Raw genomic sequence first — 17,706 nt, forward strand, 5'->3', positions numbered from 1 at the left:
TGAAATAGGAACATTCCAGTTAAAATAAACAGGTGTCTCTTTTTTTAGTCTAGACTTAAAACTTTGGTCATTTTTAATTAGTGTTTAGTAAACACAGTTTTGAAATCCAAAGAAAAATAAGAATTGATGTTTCGGGCACGGTAGCACTTTAAATGCTTTTCAGACAAGAGTCTTCTCGCAATTTCATCGAAAGATTTGATGATGAAAAACAGCAAGGCACATGAAATACTCTTTTCACGTATGATCCTTCGCCTGAGGTCAGTAATAATCTCTATTTTTTAATTTTTATTTTTTTTTTTGCCTTTGAAACATGGACCAAGTATAGTAAATCTATACATTAGTAAATTATTTTCAGTGCTTACCTCTAGGTATTTTCATCACGTCATAGTTAAACTTCCATTCATGAAATGTCAGATAATCCACAATGTAATGATCATAAAAGGAATGAAGCAGTGTATCATAACCATGCATGACGTAGCGCACGGGTTTATGGGGCTTCGCCTTTGTTACGAAGAATGTATAAGTATTTTCTTTCTTGTACACAGTGGCCTTACGCTGTAACTTGTGAACTGGAAAACCACTATGGATTTCTTGGCCAACGTACTAAATTTAGGAAAGGACGACCGTTAATCGATCATTAATCGACCATTCATGATGGATTGATCAATCAGTTAATCAATCATTGTTGTAAATCGAGAGGAAACCAACTGCATTGATCATACAGTTTTCAAAACGAAAATCATCTCGGTTAATGGAACAAACTTAATTACCACCCCAATGAGTAATGTTAGAAATTCAATAGCATGATACGTTTTTGCATCAAAAGGATATTCGGAAACATCCAACCTGATCTCTATTCTAAATTAACGATTATCGTTAAGGGTACTTACTTTGCTTTGAATTAGCTATTATCGTTAATTTAGGACAGACCATTTGTCCCAGGACTTGTGGACCTGGGTTGTCTTTTTAAAAAATATATGACCATTTTCCAAATCCTTATCAAACTTTCAGTCTTCTGAAGTAATGATTATAGTTAAATTAGAGCAAAGTAGGAATTAGCCATGATAATCGCTAATTCAGAAGTAAAGATTCGAGCTTCAGATGTGATTTTTGCACCATGTGTTGTGTGCGAATTTTTTAGAAAACGTTAACGTTGAAAAAATCTCCAGTTTCTCCTGCCTTATCAAGAATGTAAGTAGAAGAAAGCAAAAAGTACTGATCAATAAAAGGGTCTCGTTTCCCATTGCTTTATTGACCGACATAAGATTCTAAGCACCCACATTGAATCTTACACTGCACATCCCTTGCCTTGAAAGAACACTGGTATATACTTTTATCTCCTTGCTTAGGTACTTGCCTGGAAACCCTTTAGGTTTATAGGAACAACACTCTGTGCTCTCTCTGGAGACCATCGAAATCCAGGCCTGTACCAGCAGGTCTGGCTATTTTTGTTTAGATTCTTTCCTTTACTCCAGTGAGCTGGAACAAACTTTACCAGAACTCCATAAGGCTTCAAATCTCCTCTTTGATAAGTCTTGTCCATACCTTTAAATGTTCAAAGTTACTTGAAAATATAGAAAATGTTTGAACGTTTTTTTTTTTCATAAAAAGAGGAAAACCCCTTAAAAATAAAAGTGATAATGAGAATGATAATCTAATCCTTGCATACGCCAAGAGCTACTGAAATTTAATTCGACCAATCCGAATTCAGCGAGCGGGAAAAAAACTGTGCTATCCCAAATCAAAGGGCCAGAAAACCCATTAAATAATTTTGTGGCAACTTTTTGGTCAACAAATTTTTGGCGCCAAAGCTGGGTTGCCAGCGAGCGGCGATTCGTACGTCAGTGGTTGTGATTTGGCTGTTATTTGAGCTTTTTCTAATTAATTTAAGACGAATTCAGTCCAGTATTTCGAATAAAGTGTAAGAAGGCGTCAAAACTGTATTGATAATGTATTTGAGTTAACTTCGCAAAAAAAATACTCTGATGGGGTTCTTTCGACAGGGTAGATTGACAACAAGGTCGTTTACGCACAAAAGTGCACCGTTTCCGGTGAAAGGGCAAAGGATTGATAGGATAGCACAGTCTTCACTGACGCGCCCACTGCGGGCGCGGGTTCGGTATGCACGGATAATCATCATTAGGGCTTAGTTTGCGGTCGATACAATGCCTCATCACTAACCAGGTCTATCACGTGCATCACTAACCACGTCTAAGGCTAATGAACTCCAGTTACTTTCGTCATAATTCCGAATTAGTCTGTGATATTAGATGTATTTCATACTATTTAATTTATAGAGCTGGCTCTTTGTAAAAACTAACGACTCATTATGCCCAGACTCAACCGATTGAGGCTTCTTTGATCCACGCTGGGACCATGACCCATAACCTTTTTGACCTCATGCACCAAAAAATCCGAGGTCTTCTTTGACATTCTAGGCATGCTGTAAAGCTTTGAAATGCTAGCATAAAATTTTAACCAAGATAAATAGAGCGATCAATTAGACGACGCTTTACAGTCTATAAAAACAATGAACAAAGTTAACACAAGTGGTATTTGATTACCGTAATAGTAATCGATGCGACTCATCTCGTGTTGACCAGCGTACCAGGCTTCAAATGGTTCAATGATTCCATCGTATGGTAAAGATATGATTCCCTGAGCATGGTAAAAATCTGGAAACTTCAACTCATGGAAAATAGAGTCTTTAAGCTCGTCATCTTGCAGGAGAGTTGCATTTTCGAAAGAAATAGTAGGGTCTTCTGTATCCGTATCATTTCGTCGTTCTGTGTTGAGCTCTTCAGGATCGGTGGTACTATTGAGTATCTTTTTGATTTCTTCAAAGAAGTAGTGTTGTCCGGCGCAGTGGTTAATCAAACACGCCAATTTCAGAGTTAATAAGCAGTACACCGTAAGAAGTGTAGGGATGGAATTTGTATTATGCTTGGTCTTCATCTTAACTGATTTTGATCTTATACCGGACATATCGTATTCTCCGTCCGGCCCTTCCCGGGTTCCCTTCTCATTGAGTAGTCTGGCAAAACCAATCCGTCACATATTAATACAAACCCATCTTGACCTCAAACTCCAAACCTTTTCAAGATTGGTAATGCAGATGTAAGTAAGGGGCATATGGGATTAAGCAAGGAATCCGTTTGATTCAGTAGCTTATGGAACCTGTCAAAACTGAGTCACTCCGAGAGCAGGTACCTGCTGGTTCTGGTGTCAAGGCATAAACATTGGGCCACAAAGTAGTAAACTAAGATGCTCGGAAAGGTGTCTGATTGCGAATGGCAACCAAAACCTCTTGTGCTACTTTTTTGGGCCTTTTTCCCAGCTCCCCGAATGTCACCGTTAGAGAGTAATTTAAATCGAAAAACGCAATTCGGGAAATCTTTGCAGACTCGACGTCTTACTGAAGCATTCGATTCTTTGCATGTGCTTAATAGAAATATTTGTATTATCATCATTTTATTTTTCAATGCTCTGTCTTTCATTTAATACTTTGGACAAAAATATACAAAAACGTTGGTGGCAGCCGGATGGTTGGTTAAATTTTCCAAGATTCTGTGCGTTCCCACTTTAAACAAGAACTAGCCCTGCAACTGTAAACTGACTATCTCCTTCCCTTTTCAGTAACAACGCAATTCACCTTTATCACTCGGCGACCATTTTGGAGTCCGTGGGGAATAAAGGCTTTGTCTTTGCATTGTCTTTGCCCGTCCAGCCTCACACTGAATGAGAGGTTCGACGGGCAAAGTCTTTTGTTTGGACATTGAGTGATATGGGCCAATTGCTGCTTCCAAGGCTCATCCAATATAGCTGGCGTATCGTAGGTGATGCCTCGAAAAAACGCTTCTTGCGAAAAAGAAAGGGATAATAATAATAATAATAATAATAATAATAATAATAATAATAATAATAGTAATAATAATAATAATAATAATAATTGAATGAACTTTTATTGAAGTGTCAGGTCTTCTAGCGATGGTACACTAGTTGGGGACAATGTTCATGTTTGTTTCTTGTGTTTTGCCTCAGTCCGAAAGAGCTTTGCGTGTCTTAAATGACTCAAAATAAAATGTTTGTGATTTAAGGAAATTTTCCCATAAAATTATGTAACCATAATGGCTGAAGGAATATGGCTCCCATTTCCATCCAGATCGTTATTCCCCAGAAAAACTTGACAACATTCCTTACCCTGAAAATTGAATTTGTGAATGAAATAACCAAAGTTACTCTTTGTGTACAGTTTTAAGAAAACGACGAAACCTTTGAGTTTATAAAACATTTTTCGACAGAAACGTCTACTATTCTCGGTTAGTCAGAATACAAAGCGATGGAAGCTAAATTTATGATAAAAAGAAAATGCTTATGTGAAAAATAGTAACAACGAAAGGAAGTATGGCGTGAAAATGTGTGAATTAAAGATAGTTTAAGATTAACATGGTGTAATTGTTGATTCAAAGAGGGATGTTCTCTCTGAATATGAATAGCCTCTTTTATCTTAAGTTGAAAAATTAGTGGAGTCGTGATCTAAAACACGAAAACAATCTGCTGAATACGAGGCGTGACAATGTTCAAACTTCTGCAGATGTGAGAGGCCTTATGATGTGTCGTATGGCATTTGTTCAGTTTGCGAGCAGCAGCCGCCGGACGCTTATATATTACCACTACTACTCAGGCTTACTTTCTGCCAAGGTGCCTTATTTTGCCCGCCTTCGGCCCTTTGGATTTTACAGGATTTTGCTCCGTATCCAGACCGGTGTAGACGTGTAAATGAAGTTGTTGGGGCGGCGATCCCCTCTTGAGTTACGATGTTTGAGATGCCATAAAATAACTTATTGATTTGTTCAGTAATTATGGAAAATGAGCTAGGTCTGGCCAGGTCTTTAGCCTTCCGCCGAGCTGTTAGATAAGACAATTTGCCATTTTAGTTGAGTTTTTGCTGGGGAACGACCAACGTCACAATCATAATCACGCAATCGACTGCTCAAATTCGTTTAACTGCCATGTTTTTATCACATTTTTTCCAGTACTACATATTGTAAACTCTCATTTTACCTGAAGAAGGATGGTTTGGCCAGCCGAAATATAGTACACCACTAAAACCAAATTTACGTTGTATCGGCTCTTGCTGTTTTCTTTTGTGGTCCCAGATGTCGATTTAATCCTCGCTCTCAATTACCTGTACTGGTGTAGCCTTGCAAGTGGTCATTAAGTCTACAATCAGTTGCAAAAGTCTCGGGACACTGAAGTTGGTTTTCTTACTTAGTTTGAATAATTGGGGTGTAGGGTGAGGGTAAAGTGAGATCGCTGTATTTGTGTGTTAGATCCTCATTTAGAGCTACTACTAGAGATGTCTACAATTACGAATACTTTCTAATAAAAGACACTTTTATTTCTTTTGTCATATGTCAAGAAATAGTTTAAGATAATCTTACGATTATCGATGATTCAGCTTTTTGTATGGAACGGGAGTTTTGTATAAAAAAAGACTGGCTGGTTACTTTTCATTATAATAGATAGATACGACTATTATGTTATAGTCTCAAGGAGATCAAGAGCACGTAAATATTTCCTACTTGCAATTGAAAGAAGAAAGTACCCCCCCTCGGACTATAAGCTCGAGCCATGTCCTTTTTCTGACGCCTTCTTCCAACCTACGATTCGATATGAGTTGATCTGATTGGATTTCTGTACAGTGTGCACCTTCGCTAAATACAGTTGCAATTGACATTGGCTTAAGAAAATTTCATTATCATTGTTCTCATTTATTTTATCAGGCTAGCCTGGACTGAAGTTTTATGACTACGAATAGCTTGTTCTACTATACGAAGGTCTTTTGGCGCATTTTCAACGTAAGCATGGGTGAAGCTGCTTTTATCCCTATGATCGAAAGGCACCCCAGAAAGAGAATGGCCTAGGTTCAAGGTTAAAAACGTGAAGCGCAGAACTTCTTCCCATTGATCTAGCAGTTTTGCCGACAACACCACTAAAGAAGCTAAAAAATGCAGATTGGTGATTATAGACAGATGTAGGAACCCATATGAGCGAAACAGTGAAAAGCAGGTATTGCTGTTCTTAAAAGCATGACAGTTTTCACTTGTTTCTTTCTTCAGAGAGTATCTGTGACTAAAAGGAAAGAAAATTAATGAGGTAAGATCAAACAAGTTTCGTTTCTTTCCTTTGTGTTCCAAAACGCAAATGTCAGCCTAACGTATAACTTAGACTGCTCTGCCAGTCCCTTCTGATTCAGTCGAGCAGTCCGCTTTAGTCACGCAAGCGAGCCGAAGAACCGAGGAGAGAACATTTCGATCCCTCCTAATACTCCCTCATCTCTTCGGCTCGTTTGCGTGACTAAAGCAAGCGCTAGAAGGGACTGCTAGAAGTCTACGTATAACGCAAACTCGATGCTAAATCTCTATAACACCGGCAGTAACTTAAGTTTTCTTCTCGTCGATACCGCACGTCCTCCATAAAGATACAGAACGGCGAGGTTTTATTCCTCTTACCAAACATCTTCATTGTCAAAATATTCATCAAAGTCAGCTTCAATATCCCTGAAGTCAGGATCCTCTATCGCATCTTTGCGAATAATTTTATTGTCATTAGTTTCATGATTTTCTTGTCGAGTTTTGAGTAATCTTCTCTTTAGTTCCTTTTGACGCTGGCGTTTTTGTTTTTCTTCTATCTGCCACGGCAAAGGCTTGCTACCTCTGTTTAGAACAACAAATGGCCTCTTCTCTACACCGCACAGTCCATGGCGTATTTTTATAAAACCGCTATCTCCCCAATTGTATGACCAAGAGTTTTTAATCAACCAATAAGGGACACCATTTTCTGTACCGTATCCGACAAGTAAAACGGCATGATCAGTTTTGTTGTCTGAAAAGCAAGGAAAACAAATAGCATGTGTTATCGGTAACTATTATTGAATCATATGTTACGGTAACGATTTGTTATGGCGCTATATCTATTTAACGATTATTCCATAAGTGTGCGTTGATTATGAATTGACTATAACCAATCCGGTCAGTGTAAAATGCAGACTGCAGACTAAGGTTATAATGTAATAGTTGAAAAAGCCCAAACCATTTATAAATGCTAACAGTTAAGCCTAAGGTTAGCATTTCTAAAGGGTTTGGGCTTTTTCAACAGTTACATTATAACCTTAGTCTGCGTTTTACCCCTAGGGATGGTTCCTAAAAGGTGTAATAACTCTATCACAAGGATAAATATACCTTATTCCAGCACATTTATCCCTGGAATCGAGTTAATACACCTTTCAGGAACCGGCCCCTGGTCTGCAGTCTGCATTTTACACTGACCGATAATAACCAATCTCGTATCCAAGAAGCCCCATTATTTAAAGTGAAGTATATGTTATACTCTGTACTTTGAACAATTGAGGAATGGGACCAGTAACGATGTATGATGATCAGTGATTCGTTGTGACTTGTGTTTGTGTATTAAGTTTCGATTTAATACTGGAGGGGTGAGGGGGCTAAAGGCATTTGCGTGAAACGGTAAATGGCAAGCTTCAGCTTGGCACAAGTTCGTGAAATCATTTGAATAATAATAGTAACAAAAATAATCACACATTTATAGCGCACCTTTTCTCAGAGATCCAAAAGCGCTATTTATATAACGTTAACTAATTTGAAAAGTTATGTACAATACAAATACTCTAGATTAAATCTAGAAAATGGTAACGCTGTGTAAAAAATGCTCGTTTACGAACAAGAAATGTCGTCAATTTACGTTTAAGCTGTTCCAGAGAAAGGGTGTCGCAACGGAAATGGCATAGCGCCGACCATAAGTGGCCATAAGGCTTTAATTCAGAAGGAATGAGAAAGTATTTATGAGATGAAAAGAGTTCGTGCATTGGTTGTTAGCGTTAGATCAAACCCTTGATGTAAACAGGAACTCGATTGTTAAGGGATTTGAAAGTCAATTGTGTGTGCACGTATCATTTAGGTGAGCAAGTCAGGAGGCGAGCAGCAGCATTCTGTACAGTGTTGAAGGCTTTTCATTAGGGAGTCCGGTAAACCATAGAGAAGCGAGTTGTAAAAGCAATGGAATTTCTAGCCTCTCTTTTCAGAATTTGCTCGATAGTTAAAGCCAACAAGTAAGAGATAAATCAAAACCAAACTAGTTTGCCGTAAACGTGGTTCTAAATCTCTATCGCGACCATTATTTAAGGCTTTTACTTACTGCACGAGATATCATCCAAGACGCCATGGCTATAGAATTTTAATGTCTTAGGGTTGGCATTGATGGATATAGTTGCTGGACCGTGGTAAGCCAAGGCTTTCTTCAACGCTTCCCTGTTATAGCGTTTAACTCTTCTGTAACTGTGAATTTTTGCTCCTGTTTTCAGACTTTTAGTCTTGCAATAACCTTCCTGAAGATGAAATACAAAAGCATATCACTCATTTTGGGGGTTGTTACGCTTGAAGTTGAAAGAGCTCTCACATGTGTCGAAATACTCCTCTATCTACCGTAGTTGAATTTATGTCTACAAGACTTTAGGGTCAAACACCTGTGAAACCTACGCAATCAGATAATGAAACATCAACTGTTAGTAAGCACGATCGGTCAACTCTCTTAGAATATTAGACAATTTATGGCCATGGAAGGAAATTAAGCGCTCCAAAAAACACTATTTTTAATCGCTCTTTACCCAAAACGACTAGGTGACCCTACGATTTCTGGCGATTTTGTTGTTAATTAATTAATAGGCTAGGGAAAAACTTTTCTCACGTTTGAAGCAGTTCTGGTAGTTGACTCAGAGCTTTCGAGAATATCTCATTACCGTCAACTTTTGTTATTGTTCAATATTTTGAAGCGTAAAGGGAGGAGAATAAAGTATTATTAACTGATTGAGAGGTCACCATACGGCTGTGTGAGATGAGATTAAGCAATGATAGCTACAGCGTTTCAAAACATAAATTGTTGTTGTTATGATTACTTTACAACTAGTATTTCAATTCCTTTAACACGACAGCTTCATAGCTTAGTTGATAGAGCATTGCAACGTCATCCAGGAGGTAATGGGTTCGAATCCCATTAAAGCCATAAATTGAGTTTTCAGGTGTCTGTACGAGACAATTGATTCAGTTATCCAGGAAAGTGCGAGGATCACTCCTCCCTATCAGAATTGCGAAAGGTACCCAAGGACAACATTGATATAAAAGTTGCTCACTTTTGAAGAGAAAGAGAGAGAGAGACTGAGAGGAAGGGGAACCAACCTGTCCTCTATAAGGGCCATAGCTGTCCACTGTAGCGATTCCAAACTTTCTTATCCAAGAGAACGCCTTCCATGTCCAGCCTCCAAGACAGCCATTATTTCCGTGCTCGACTCCAGGCGTTGCCCAGGTACAGTCTAATAGCTGCTGCTCCGATAAATCAAGTAATTCTCCAGTCTAGAAATACACAGTTGCTTTCCTTAGCTCTGATAAGTTCTAACACAAAGCACACGTGTACCGCTGAGGAGTGTAGAGCGAAAAGCGCGTCATCGCGTGTCTCTAAACCTCGGGACATTTCATTCACCGTATAGGAACGAGGTCACGCAACGGCTCAACTTTTTAAAAGACAAAACAGGCTATCCCTTTAATTTCTGTGTATCGAGAGTCAGTTGTTGGTACAATTAAGCGAAACTATTACGGTGATATTAAGTGACCATTGGACAGCGTGGGACTGTTTTTTTTTTTTTTTATTGGTAAAAAGTCGATGTAAAATGATCGCTGCTACCTTCTCACAATTGTGTTAACTATTGTATGCGATTTGTTCTGGCTCTGGTAAAACAACACAAATGAAAAGTTGGGTATTTTCAATTGACATAATTTAAAAAATTGGTCATGACTCGTAGCGCTCTGAACAGTGTTTACTGCTGTGGGAGGAACAACTAACCGCCAAAGTCTGCAACTGACTAATATAACTTACAATTATTCAAGCCTTAAGACTTCAAATTATATATAACCACTTGAAGATATTAAAATTGACTCTTTGGAAATATTAATCATTCCATTAAGAGAAAAGCAAAGTTAGTTTGCAAACCTTGGTGGTTGAAAACTCGGGAACAAAGTAAAAAAAAAAGAGTAAGAATAGTAGTTGGAAGGCATAGGTAATAATGAACCACACGATATCTTCAATTGTGGCAAAGGCCGTTAACTCTGAGCCTTCTCACATTTTGGCAAATGCATTAAATTGAACGTTTTTAGTTTATTTTACACTATGAAGTCTATTTGTTGTCGTACCTTAATAAAATTTGCGCCTTCAACCGCTCCAGCTGCAGCGAAGGCCCAACAAGAGCCGCAGGTTCCCTGTCCTTTAGCGGGTGAAACAGCTCCTACAAAGGGAAAATGGAGTTTTGCATTAAAGAAGCGGTAAACTGACACGTCTTCAACTTGTTCTGTAACCCAAACATAATAGCAGTTTCGAGGCTGAAAAATTCAATCGGACAGCTTTGAAGAATTCATTTATTAGTTAGTAGTTTACCATTTGATAAGGATTCCCATGGATTCACATGGTGTCTTTTTTACTCAAGGACTGGTAACCATGCCGTTGAACCTCTAATGTGGTAAAATCTCGGGACTGCACAATAGGGTCTGATCATTTTCTGAACCTCAAGTCCTCAAGTTCTATTAAATGGCTATTGCGATTCAAATGCTCGCCTTTAACAGTACTCACCGTAATTTCTCCAATCTAGTTCCCGAGGGACATGTCCATATCTATTTGTATTCTTTTCTATTCTATCTCGCCTCCAGTAATCGTCGAAATTATCATCTTCATCTTCACGAGATCCATAACCACCATCTCCTGGCATGAGCCCCTTGTGGCCTTGAAATTCAGCATCTGTCATGTCGGCGAAGTGATTGACGGCGAGGTGGTAAAAGTTACCTTTCATATTCATGGACCGAATATACCTATTAAGGATAGTAGCTTAAGCAAAAATATTTCATTTCATTGAGTGAATAATTTATCTTGTAAACTGGGGTAAATAATTTGCTGAAAAGAGTTATTTCCCCATGGAGACTTCATTACTATTAACACTAGCAGGTTCTTTACTACCGCAAACATACTTCTCACTAAGCAACGACGGCTTGACAAGTTTAGCAGAACTATAGTCTCTGCACACCTCACAGGTGCGATTGATATTTTGCTACGTTTGATTGCCGTTCCCTTCGTGACAATAACATAAAAAGAACAAATTTGAGGTTATTTGAAGGGCGTCAGCACCCGAAGGAGTAATTTCGACTTTCTTCTTCTTCTTATCTTCAACATCTTCATTGAAGTTTAATTGCTGGGAAATGAGTTTTCAATTAACACCCTTCACAACTTGAAAATATTCGCGTAATGATTAAGAAAAGCAGAGTTATATTTCCCCGACACCACATAATGTTAAAAAGATAAATATATTTCAAAGATAATGACGATGGATTCCATTTCAAGACAGTTAGTCCAATGCAAGGCGAAGTCGTGGATGAGTCTGGTCTAAGTGGAGGCTTTGAAATGGCATCTCCATATTTTGTCTATCAACTTTTAGATGTACTGGTCCGGTTCGGTGCCTCGTTTAGAAATGACCCAGTTGAATAAACAGGCCAACTTTTTACCCATTTGTGGGCAACTACTCTTTAACATCTGGATCTTTGATTGACGGATAGATGGCCGTCGGGATCAGAGTGGTTGGATGTATTAAGCAGTCGTGCGTAATGATGAATAATTACGAGAAAACGTTATAAAACTGTTTTGTTTTACACGAACCTCAAATTATGCCTAAAAAGGTTCTTTCTTTTCTGATGTTCTATTCTGTCCTTGTAATTCCTCTTGTGCTTTGTACGAAACTCTTGGAAGTCCTTTTCAATCGGGTCTTCATCATGATGAAGCATAGCAAACTCACCCATGGGATTTAATGACATCAAAGCACCATCACTGTCTCGTGACCTTTTGTCGATGTTCCAACACCATTTGTCTTGTCGCACTAGAAGGAAGAGCAGCATCAGATGTGTTGCTTTTGTCTTATCTTTTTTCATGGTTTAATCTAAGTGACTTATGCATTAATTAAAGTGACTTATCCACCTCGTTTTAAGAAGGTGGCCTGGCCGAATGGTAAAGACGCTGGATTTTCATGAGGATGCACGGCCTCTCCCTGCTAGCAGAGGTCTCTTTTCTGTTGCGTTCGCTGGGCTGACGAGAACGGGAAGGAGACCTCTGCCATGGGTCGAAATTCGCCGTGTGGAGCATGCACGGCATGCCCAACACAACCTCGTGATACTTCATGTTGTGTGGGCTTACTTAAAACAGCAGCATTATTGTAAAGGAATGCGCTGGACACAGTGGGCAGCAAACATATCATGAGGCTTGCGGTTTGAAGCGTGCCGTCCAAAGTTGTGGACGGCGGTTGGATCAAAGTGAGTTTCGACCCATGGCAGAAGACTCTTTCCCGCACTCGTCAGCCTAGCGAACGCGAGAAAAAAAAAATTAAAAAAGAAACCCCTGCTCGTGGGCCTCTCCGGTCAAAGACTGTGTTTTTCGTCGGTTTGAACGAATTCATTTGGCTTTGTAAATAAGAAACAAATTGTCCCCTTTGATTGATTTCTTAAAACACACAGGCCCACAAGCTGCTAACCTGCCGGCTGCACTGTGTAAATCGGTTCTCACTTCACTTTTTATTCGAAGGCGTTTGTCTGAACCAACACTTTTATCAAGTTCGCGTCAAATTCAATTTTTCACAAGATTAAAATATAATCTACTCACAATGTGGAATCTCAAAAACATCCGGATCATCACCAGGATCGTAATCCCACTCATCAAAGCTGTGGTACTTGATCACGTATTTGTCGTAGTAGGACACCAGCAGGGTATCGTAACCATTCATTTCAAAGTACACTGGTTTGGGTGGGACAGTTTTGGTGGCGTAAAACACGTATGTATTATTGCGCTCAAATACTGTTATGTTGTACGTCCACTTTGTGCACAGTTTGCCATCTATGGTAGCATCACCCGTGTACTGAGAAAACGAGAAAAAGTGATGGGAACTGTGAAGGTGTCAGGAAAATTTCCAAACACACTTCAATCCGAAATAACCAAATCTCTCAAACAATTTTAGTCGCCCTATGTAAGGTTACCCGGATTCCGGAAACCAGAAATGTTTTGTATGGAGAAAATTATGGAATCCTGGGCTTTGGAATCCGGGATCCAGTCACGGAATCCGAATCTGGCCACTTCATGAATTCAGGATGTACGGAGAGATGAATTCTGGAATTAAGGACATGGAATTTGGACTGCAAGATCAAAGACTGCCGGTCTTGGATTACCTTAGACATGGTCCTTTCTTCTGAAACCTAGTGAGGCAGGCTTGCAAAGAACCGGCTGAATCGAACGTCCACTGGTACTCAAAATTTAGAGTTCTTAGGCTAAAAATATCATCTAAACAATGGTTAGGGATTCTGAGCATTTTCGGAGAACAAGGGAAAACAGACAAAAGGTGTTAGGAAATAAAAAAAGAACAGAGGACATTTTCAAGGCATGAAAAAGCAAGCAAACATGTTTGTAACTATCGCTAATGATGGAATTCAAACAAACAGATATTCAAAGTTCGAGGTTAACCAGGGAAAATGGTCGGGTGACGCTGCTCAAGGTCTGTTCTTAGACGGCTTCCCTTGTGTTCTGCAAGTTTTCGGGCACGATCCCAAAGCATCTTTGCATGTTAAGTGAAAACGGGACTCACTTGTCATTTGTGTTATCCTTTTAAACTTATTGTCGGTCAGTAATTCCCTCGAAACAAATTGCTCTCTGTATCACAACATTTTTTTAAAATTGATATCCAAGGGACTAATAAGCAGATTAAAAATACACATAATATTCATAATATCGAATTTATTTCTGCGAGATGTGTACAGGTTATGGATGAGGTTAACTTATAGCGAAGATTCGGCCAAAATCTTAACTGTCAACTGAGAAACGATGAGTTTTTTAACTGATAGCTGAGTATTGTTGATGTGTTATTCAACTGTTGCGTGATAAATGGCCACAATTTAGCTGACAGCTGAGAAATGGGCGAAAATTTAGCTGATAGCTGAGATTCCAGCACTCCCATCCTGACATTCCGTGTATTGAAGTGAGTAATATTATTCACTATGATTAATAACAAAGTACTTCATAATCAAGCGACACGAGAACGTACTTCGTATAACAAAGACAGGTTTTCAACTCTTTTTTTTGAACTCAGTTTAGCCCGATGTTATATTGCTTATCTTATAGAAAATAATGCTTTTGCTATGTCGTTTATGTGGAGCAAGAAGATGAGGGCACCAAAACTGAGACCTGGGATAGGACTAAAGTTTGAGCAGGAATGTCATAAGGGTCACTAATTCCATGAATATTAAAATCACCGTGTGACTCGGTTGCGAAAAATTGAGAAGGAAATGTTCTTACCTTAAAGTCCTCAAGCCGAGACTTGAATGGCCAAGCTGAATTACATGGTAATATTGACTGTGCCTTGGCCCTTCGAGATTTGGTCCCATACCTCTTCCAGCATCCCCTGAAATGGCGGTGATTCTTGTGCAGCTTGTAAGAGTACTTTGGGATAAGTTTAAAGTACATGCCATGTCTTCCCAAATCACCTCTTTGAAAGGTTTTTACTTCCCCTTGAGTAAAATTAAGGGGAAAAGGTGTACGAAAGCTTGAATTAATAGAAATAAATGTTTAGAATATATAAAATCTTACGAATTTAGGCTGGTTATGAAATAAAAGATCATATATCCATTCCGCAGTTATGTTCCAATATACCTCTTATGGGAGAAAACGTGAACTCGCATATGACCACCTATCGATCGGCTGGCTTGATAGCACAGTGGGTAGAACAATGCAGGGTATAAATGTTCATTGGCCAAAAGTGCCTTTTTATCCGGATGAGGCTACTAGTTCAAGAAAATAATTCGTTTGCAAACGTCTTCCAGCAGAGTCTAAGGAAAGCTTGCAAGAATGCAGAGCGGACTGAGGGTTGTACGAGGTAGTTCATTTTTTAAAAATATGTCTCCCGATTTGAGATTTAATAAGTAAGTATTAACTAAGTACGCGAGATTAGACGATACAATTAGGGTTATTTGGTAAGGAAGATATAGCTGAAAATGATTCGACTCTAAGGATTGGCAGGGAAGAAAAAACTCGTTAGAATGCCCTCACAGGGCCAGTTGTTTTAGTTTCATTTTGGTTTTAAGAAACGCGAATAAAATTACAATCAATTGCTTGTGAGTACATCGGGTGTGATGATTGTCATGTAAAGTTTTTGGAACGTCCACTTCCAGTTGTAAAGCCCGTGGGTATTAAAGAAGGGTTTCAATTCAGCAGACATGAGTACGTGATAAATTAGTCACACAGACGTTATTAGCCAGGTTCAGTGAGAGAAACCAAATTCTTGAAGCAACTGAAGATCCACCCGAAGTGTCGTTTGTATTTTTGAATTAAAGTGAAACTTTGGCTTTTCAAAAATGAGCTCAGAAGCGAAGTGTCTAGAACTTCAACTGAGAAACCTCTCTCGTGACGACCCAAACGGAGACTCGCTCAAAATATTGGCCAAAGCTAATATTTCTTTCCTTTTTTTTTCACAATTAAATGACCGTGGACATACCATTCGCATATTTTCGCCTCATAGATCTCAATACCATGCAATACGATGACAATCAGTATGGTTGTAGCTTGTGATATATTCCTAAGACTCTTAACGGGCAAAGATTTTTTATATCTTTACTGTCAGATATCCACGGCCTTATACTGAAAAAAAGGTGTGGTATTTTGTTTCATTAGCGTCTCTATAGCAATGATTTTGATTGAGTCAAGCAGTATCGATGATCACAATCTGTGAATAGTTTGCCCCATCGCACTCCTTTTCAAGGGACTTCTCAAAGCGGAAGTATTCAATTAAAAAATCAATCCATACACTCAGCATATACCTGTGGGTTAGATTGCCAAACCTACAGTAGGTAAACCCACTCAAAAAAAGAGACTGAAATGCTTTCGTAGTAAGTGTCATGTAAACACAGCGCTTCTGTGGTATGTTAAATCTCTATTTACCCCGAAGCATTTTTCCTTTACGGGTACTTGTAAATAACAATTAGTCCTTGAATATTTTGATTGAACTTTGCAGGTATCCACGGCTCTAAAAAACAACGATTTTTTTAAAGACTAAGAAATACGTGATGAAAATAAAAATCAGATTAGTGTCTTAAGTAACTTTAGTTAATGTAGAGCTGAGATCGAAAACAGGATAACACACTTACCATGATAGTAATCAATTCGACTCTTTTCATGAGTCTTACTGTGCCAAACTTCAAACGGTTCGTTTATGTTACTTGTGGGTAGCGACAAAACACCCGTTGCATGATATTCACTAGGAAAATGCAAGCTTCTTAAGTCAACGCTATGCACTTTTGCGTTTCCCTTGTGTTTCTTGGGTGTGCTTCCAATAAAAGGCCATTGCTCGAGAATCATAAGACAAAACAAGGCAAACGTTCCATAAGGCATATCACAATGGTGCCTCTTAGACGATGTTGTCTTTCCAACAGGCCCAGGTTCTTCCCCCTTTTCGCCACACACAATCGAGCATGAATAAATTTAGAGCACCGATTTCACGCTTCCTGCATCATGTAATGCCGTATTTTCGGGATACAACAAAGGAAGCGACCTGTGTCATTTCGTAGAGCCAACTAAACCATGTTTATGGGTGAATCACGCATCAAATTACATCATAGAGATAAAGGTTGAGTGATCAAAGCTGAGCTGCCAAAACATGCCATTTATGGCGATCAGTCAAAGCGGACACCGGCAAAAATTTGTTTTATTCTAAATTTGAGCAATTGTTGTTTCTATTACAAAACAGACTAAGTTGCGACGAGAAGACTTAACCGTTTCGTGACTTGCAAAATAATGACAAGGTATATATATTCACCGTTTCCTCAAAAGAGTCCGAAAAGAGAATGGCACTATTCAGTCAAAGCTATTCAGTCTATATATTTATTTAGAATTCAATAAATTTTATTGGTATTTCACAAATAGACATTCAATATGTACAACAATTACGCTACAAACTAAAGCACAACATTATTTTAGAGCAGAGTTTGATCTTGGATCCCTACCCCTAGAGAGAAGTGAAATTCTCATTAGGCGAAAAGTCGTGTCAGGTCTGAATCCAAAACACCTCTTACAGTGCGACGCGCCTTACCGTGGCCACCTAACAAAGTTTTTTAAGAAATTATCCACCACTTAAGGTGTGCGAATTTGATTTTCAGTTTCGTCTCCTTGCAAAGTTTGTACGGTTGTAAGTTGAACACCGTTGCATGGGTTGTTGAGTTGATGAATTTACACGTAGTTGTCAAATGCGAAAGTTTGTTAGATGGCCACGGTAAGGCGCGTTGAATGTAAGGCTGGAGAAAGTGGCAAGTTCTTCGTGAAAACTGGCTTGTTTTCTTTGCATGTGGAGATTGTTTTCGGACTCTGAGCCTTTACGCTATATCGTTTGTTACCGATCTTTAAGTGAGAAAGGAGAAAAGGCCGAATCAAGCTGATTTTTGGGATAAAATTGTCCTTGAGGTTCCGAGTCTCCAGCCTTGCCTTCTTTTAATGAAGGATAGGAGCAAATTTCAAAACTAGCCCAGAATTCATCAAACCGACAAAAGGACTCAGGGTGAAGTAAAAGTAAGT

At 38.9% G+C, this 17,706-nt stretch overlaps 2 protein-coding genes across 3 annotated transcripts in view; both read right to left on the reverse strand.

The window, feature by feature from the left end:
- LOC138035909 (counting factor associated protein D-like) overlaps positions 1 to 3,679 on the reverse strand; it is an 11,768-nt gene extending 8,089 nt beyond the window's left edge. Inside the window, exons 1-3 of the mRNA XM_068882310.1 lie at positions 2,565 to 3,679; positions 1,358 to 1,545; positions 363 to 603 (exon numbers count right to left, since the gene is read on the reverse strand). Of these exons, the coding sequence (XP_068738411.1) occupies positions 363 to 603; positions 1,358 to 1,545; positions 2,565 to 2,985 (850 nt within the window). The 5' untranslated portion in view covers positions 2,986 to 3,679. The remainder of the gene's footprint in view (positions 1 to 362; positions 604 to 1,357; positions 1,546 to 2,564) is intronic.
- A 1,764-nt stretch (positions 3,680 to 5,443) lies between these two features.
- Positions 5,444 to 16,671, reverse strand: LOC138035910 (cathepsin K-like). 2 transcript variants are annotated; one of them, XM_068882312.1, is made up of 9 exons: positions 15,638 to 15,746; positions 14,443 to 14,654; positions 12,763 to 13,015; positions 11,770 to 11,986; positions 10,696 to 10,931; positions 10,263 to 10,354; positions 9,255 to 9,428; positions 8,218 to 8,407; positions 5,444 to 6,888 (listed from the first exon to the last, which is right to left on the reverse strand). In XM_068882312.1, exons 1-9 carry the CDS (start codon positions 15,672 to 15,674, stop codon positions 6,512 to 6,514), a joined length of 1,788 nt encoding a protein of 595 aa, XP_068738413.1. In that variant the 5' UTR covers positions 15,675 to 15,746; the 3' UTR covers positions 5,444 to 6,511. The 2 variants fall into 2 exon arrangements, with proteins under 2 accessions (XP_068738413.1, XP_068738412.1); XM_068882311.1 differs by lacking the exon at positions 15,638 to 15,746 and adding an exon at positions 16,287 to 16,671 and having other exon boundaries at positions 5,445 to 6,888.
- Between the last annotated feature and the right edge of the window lie 1,035 nt (positions 16,672 to 17,706).

Source organism: Montipora capricornis, unplaced genomic scaffold, assembly GCF_036669925.1.
Source record: "Montipora capricornis isolate CH-2021 unplaced genomic scaffold, ASM3666992v2 scaffold_436, whole genome shotgun sequence".
In the NCBI taxonomy this organism is placed as follows: Eukaryota; Metazoa; Cnidaria; class Anthozoa; order Scleractinia; family Acroporidae; genus Montipora; species Montipora capricornis.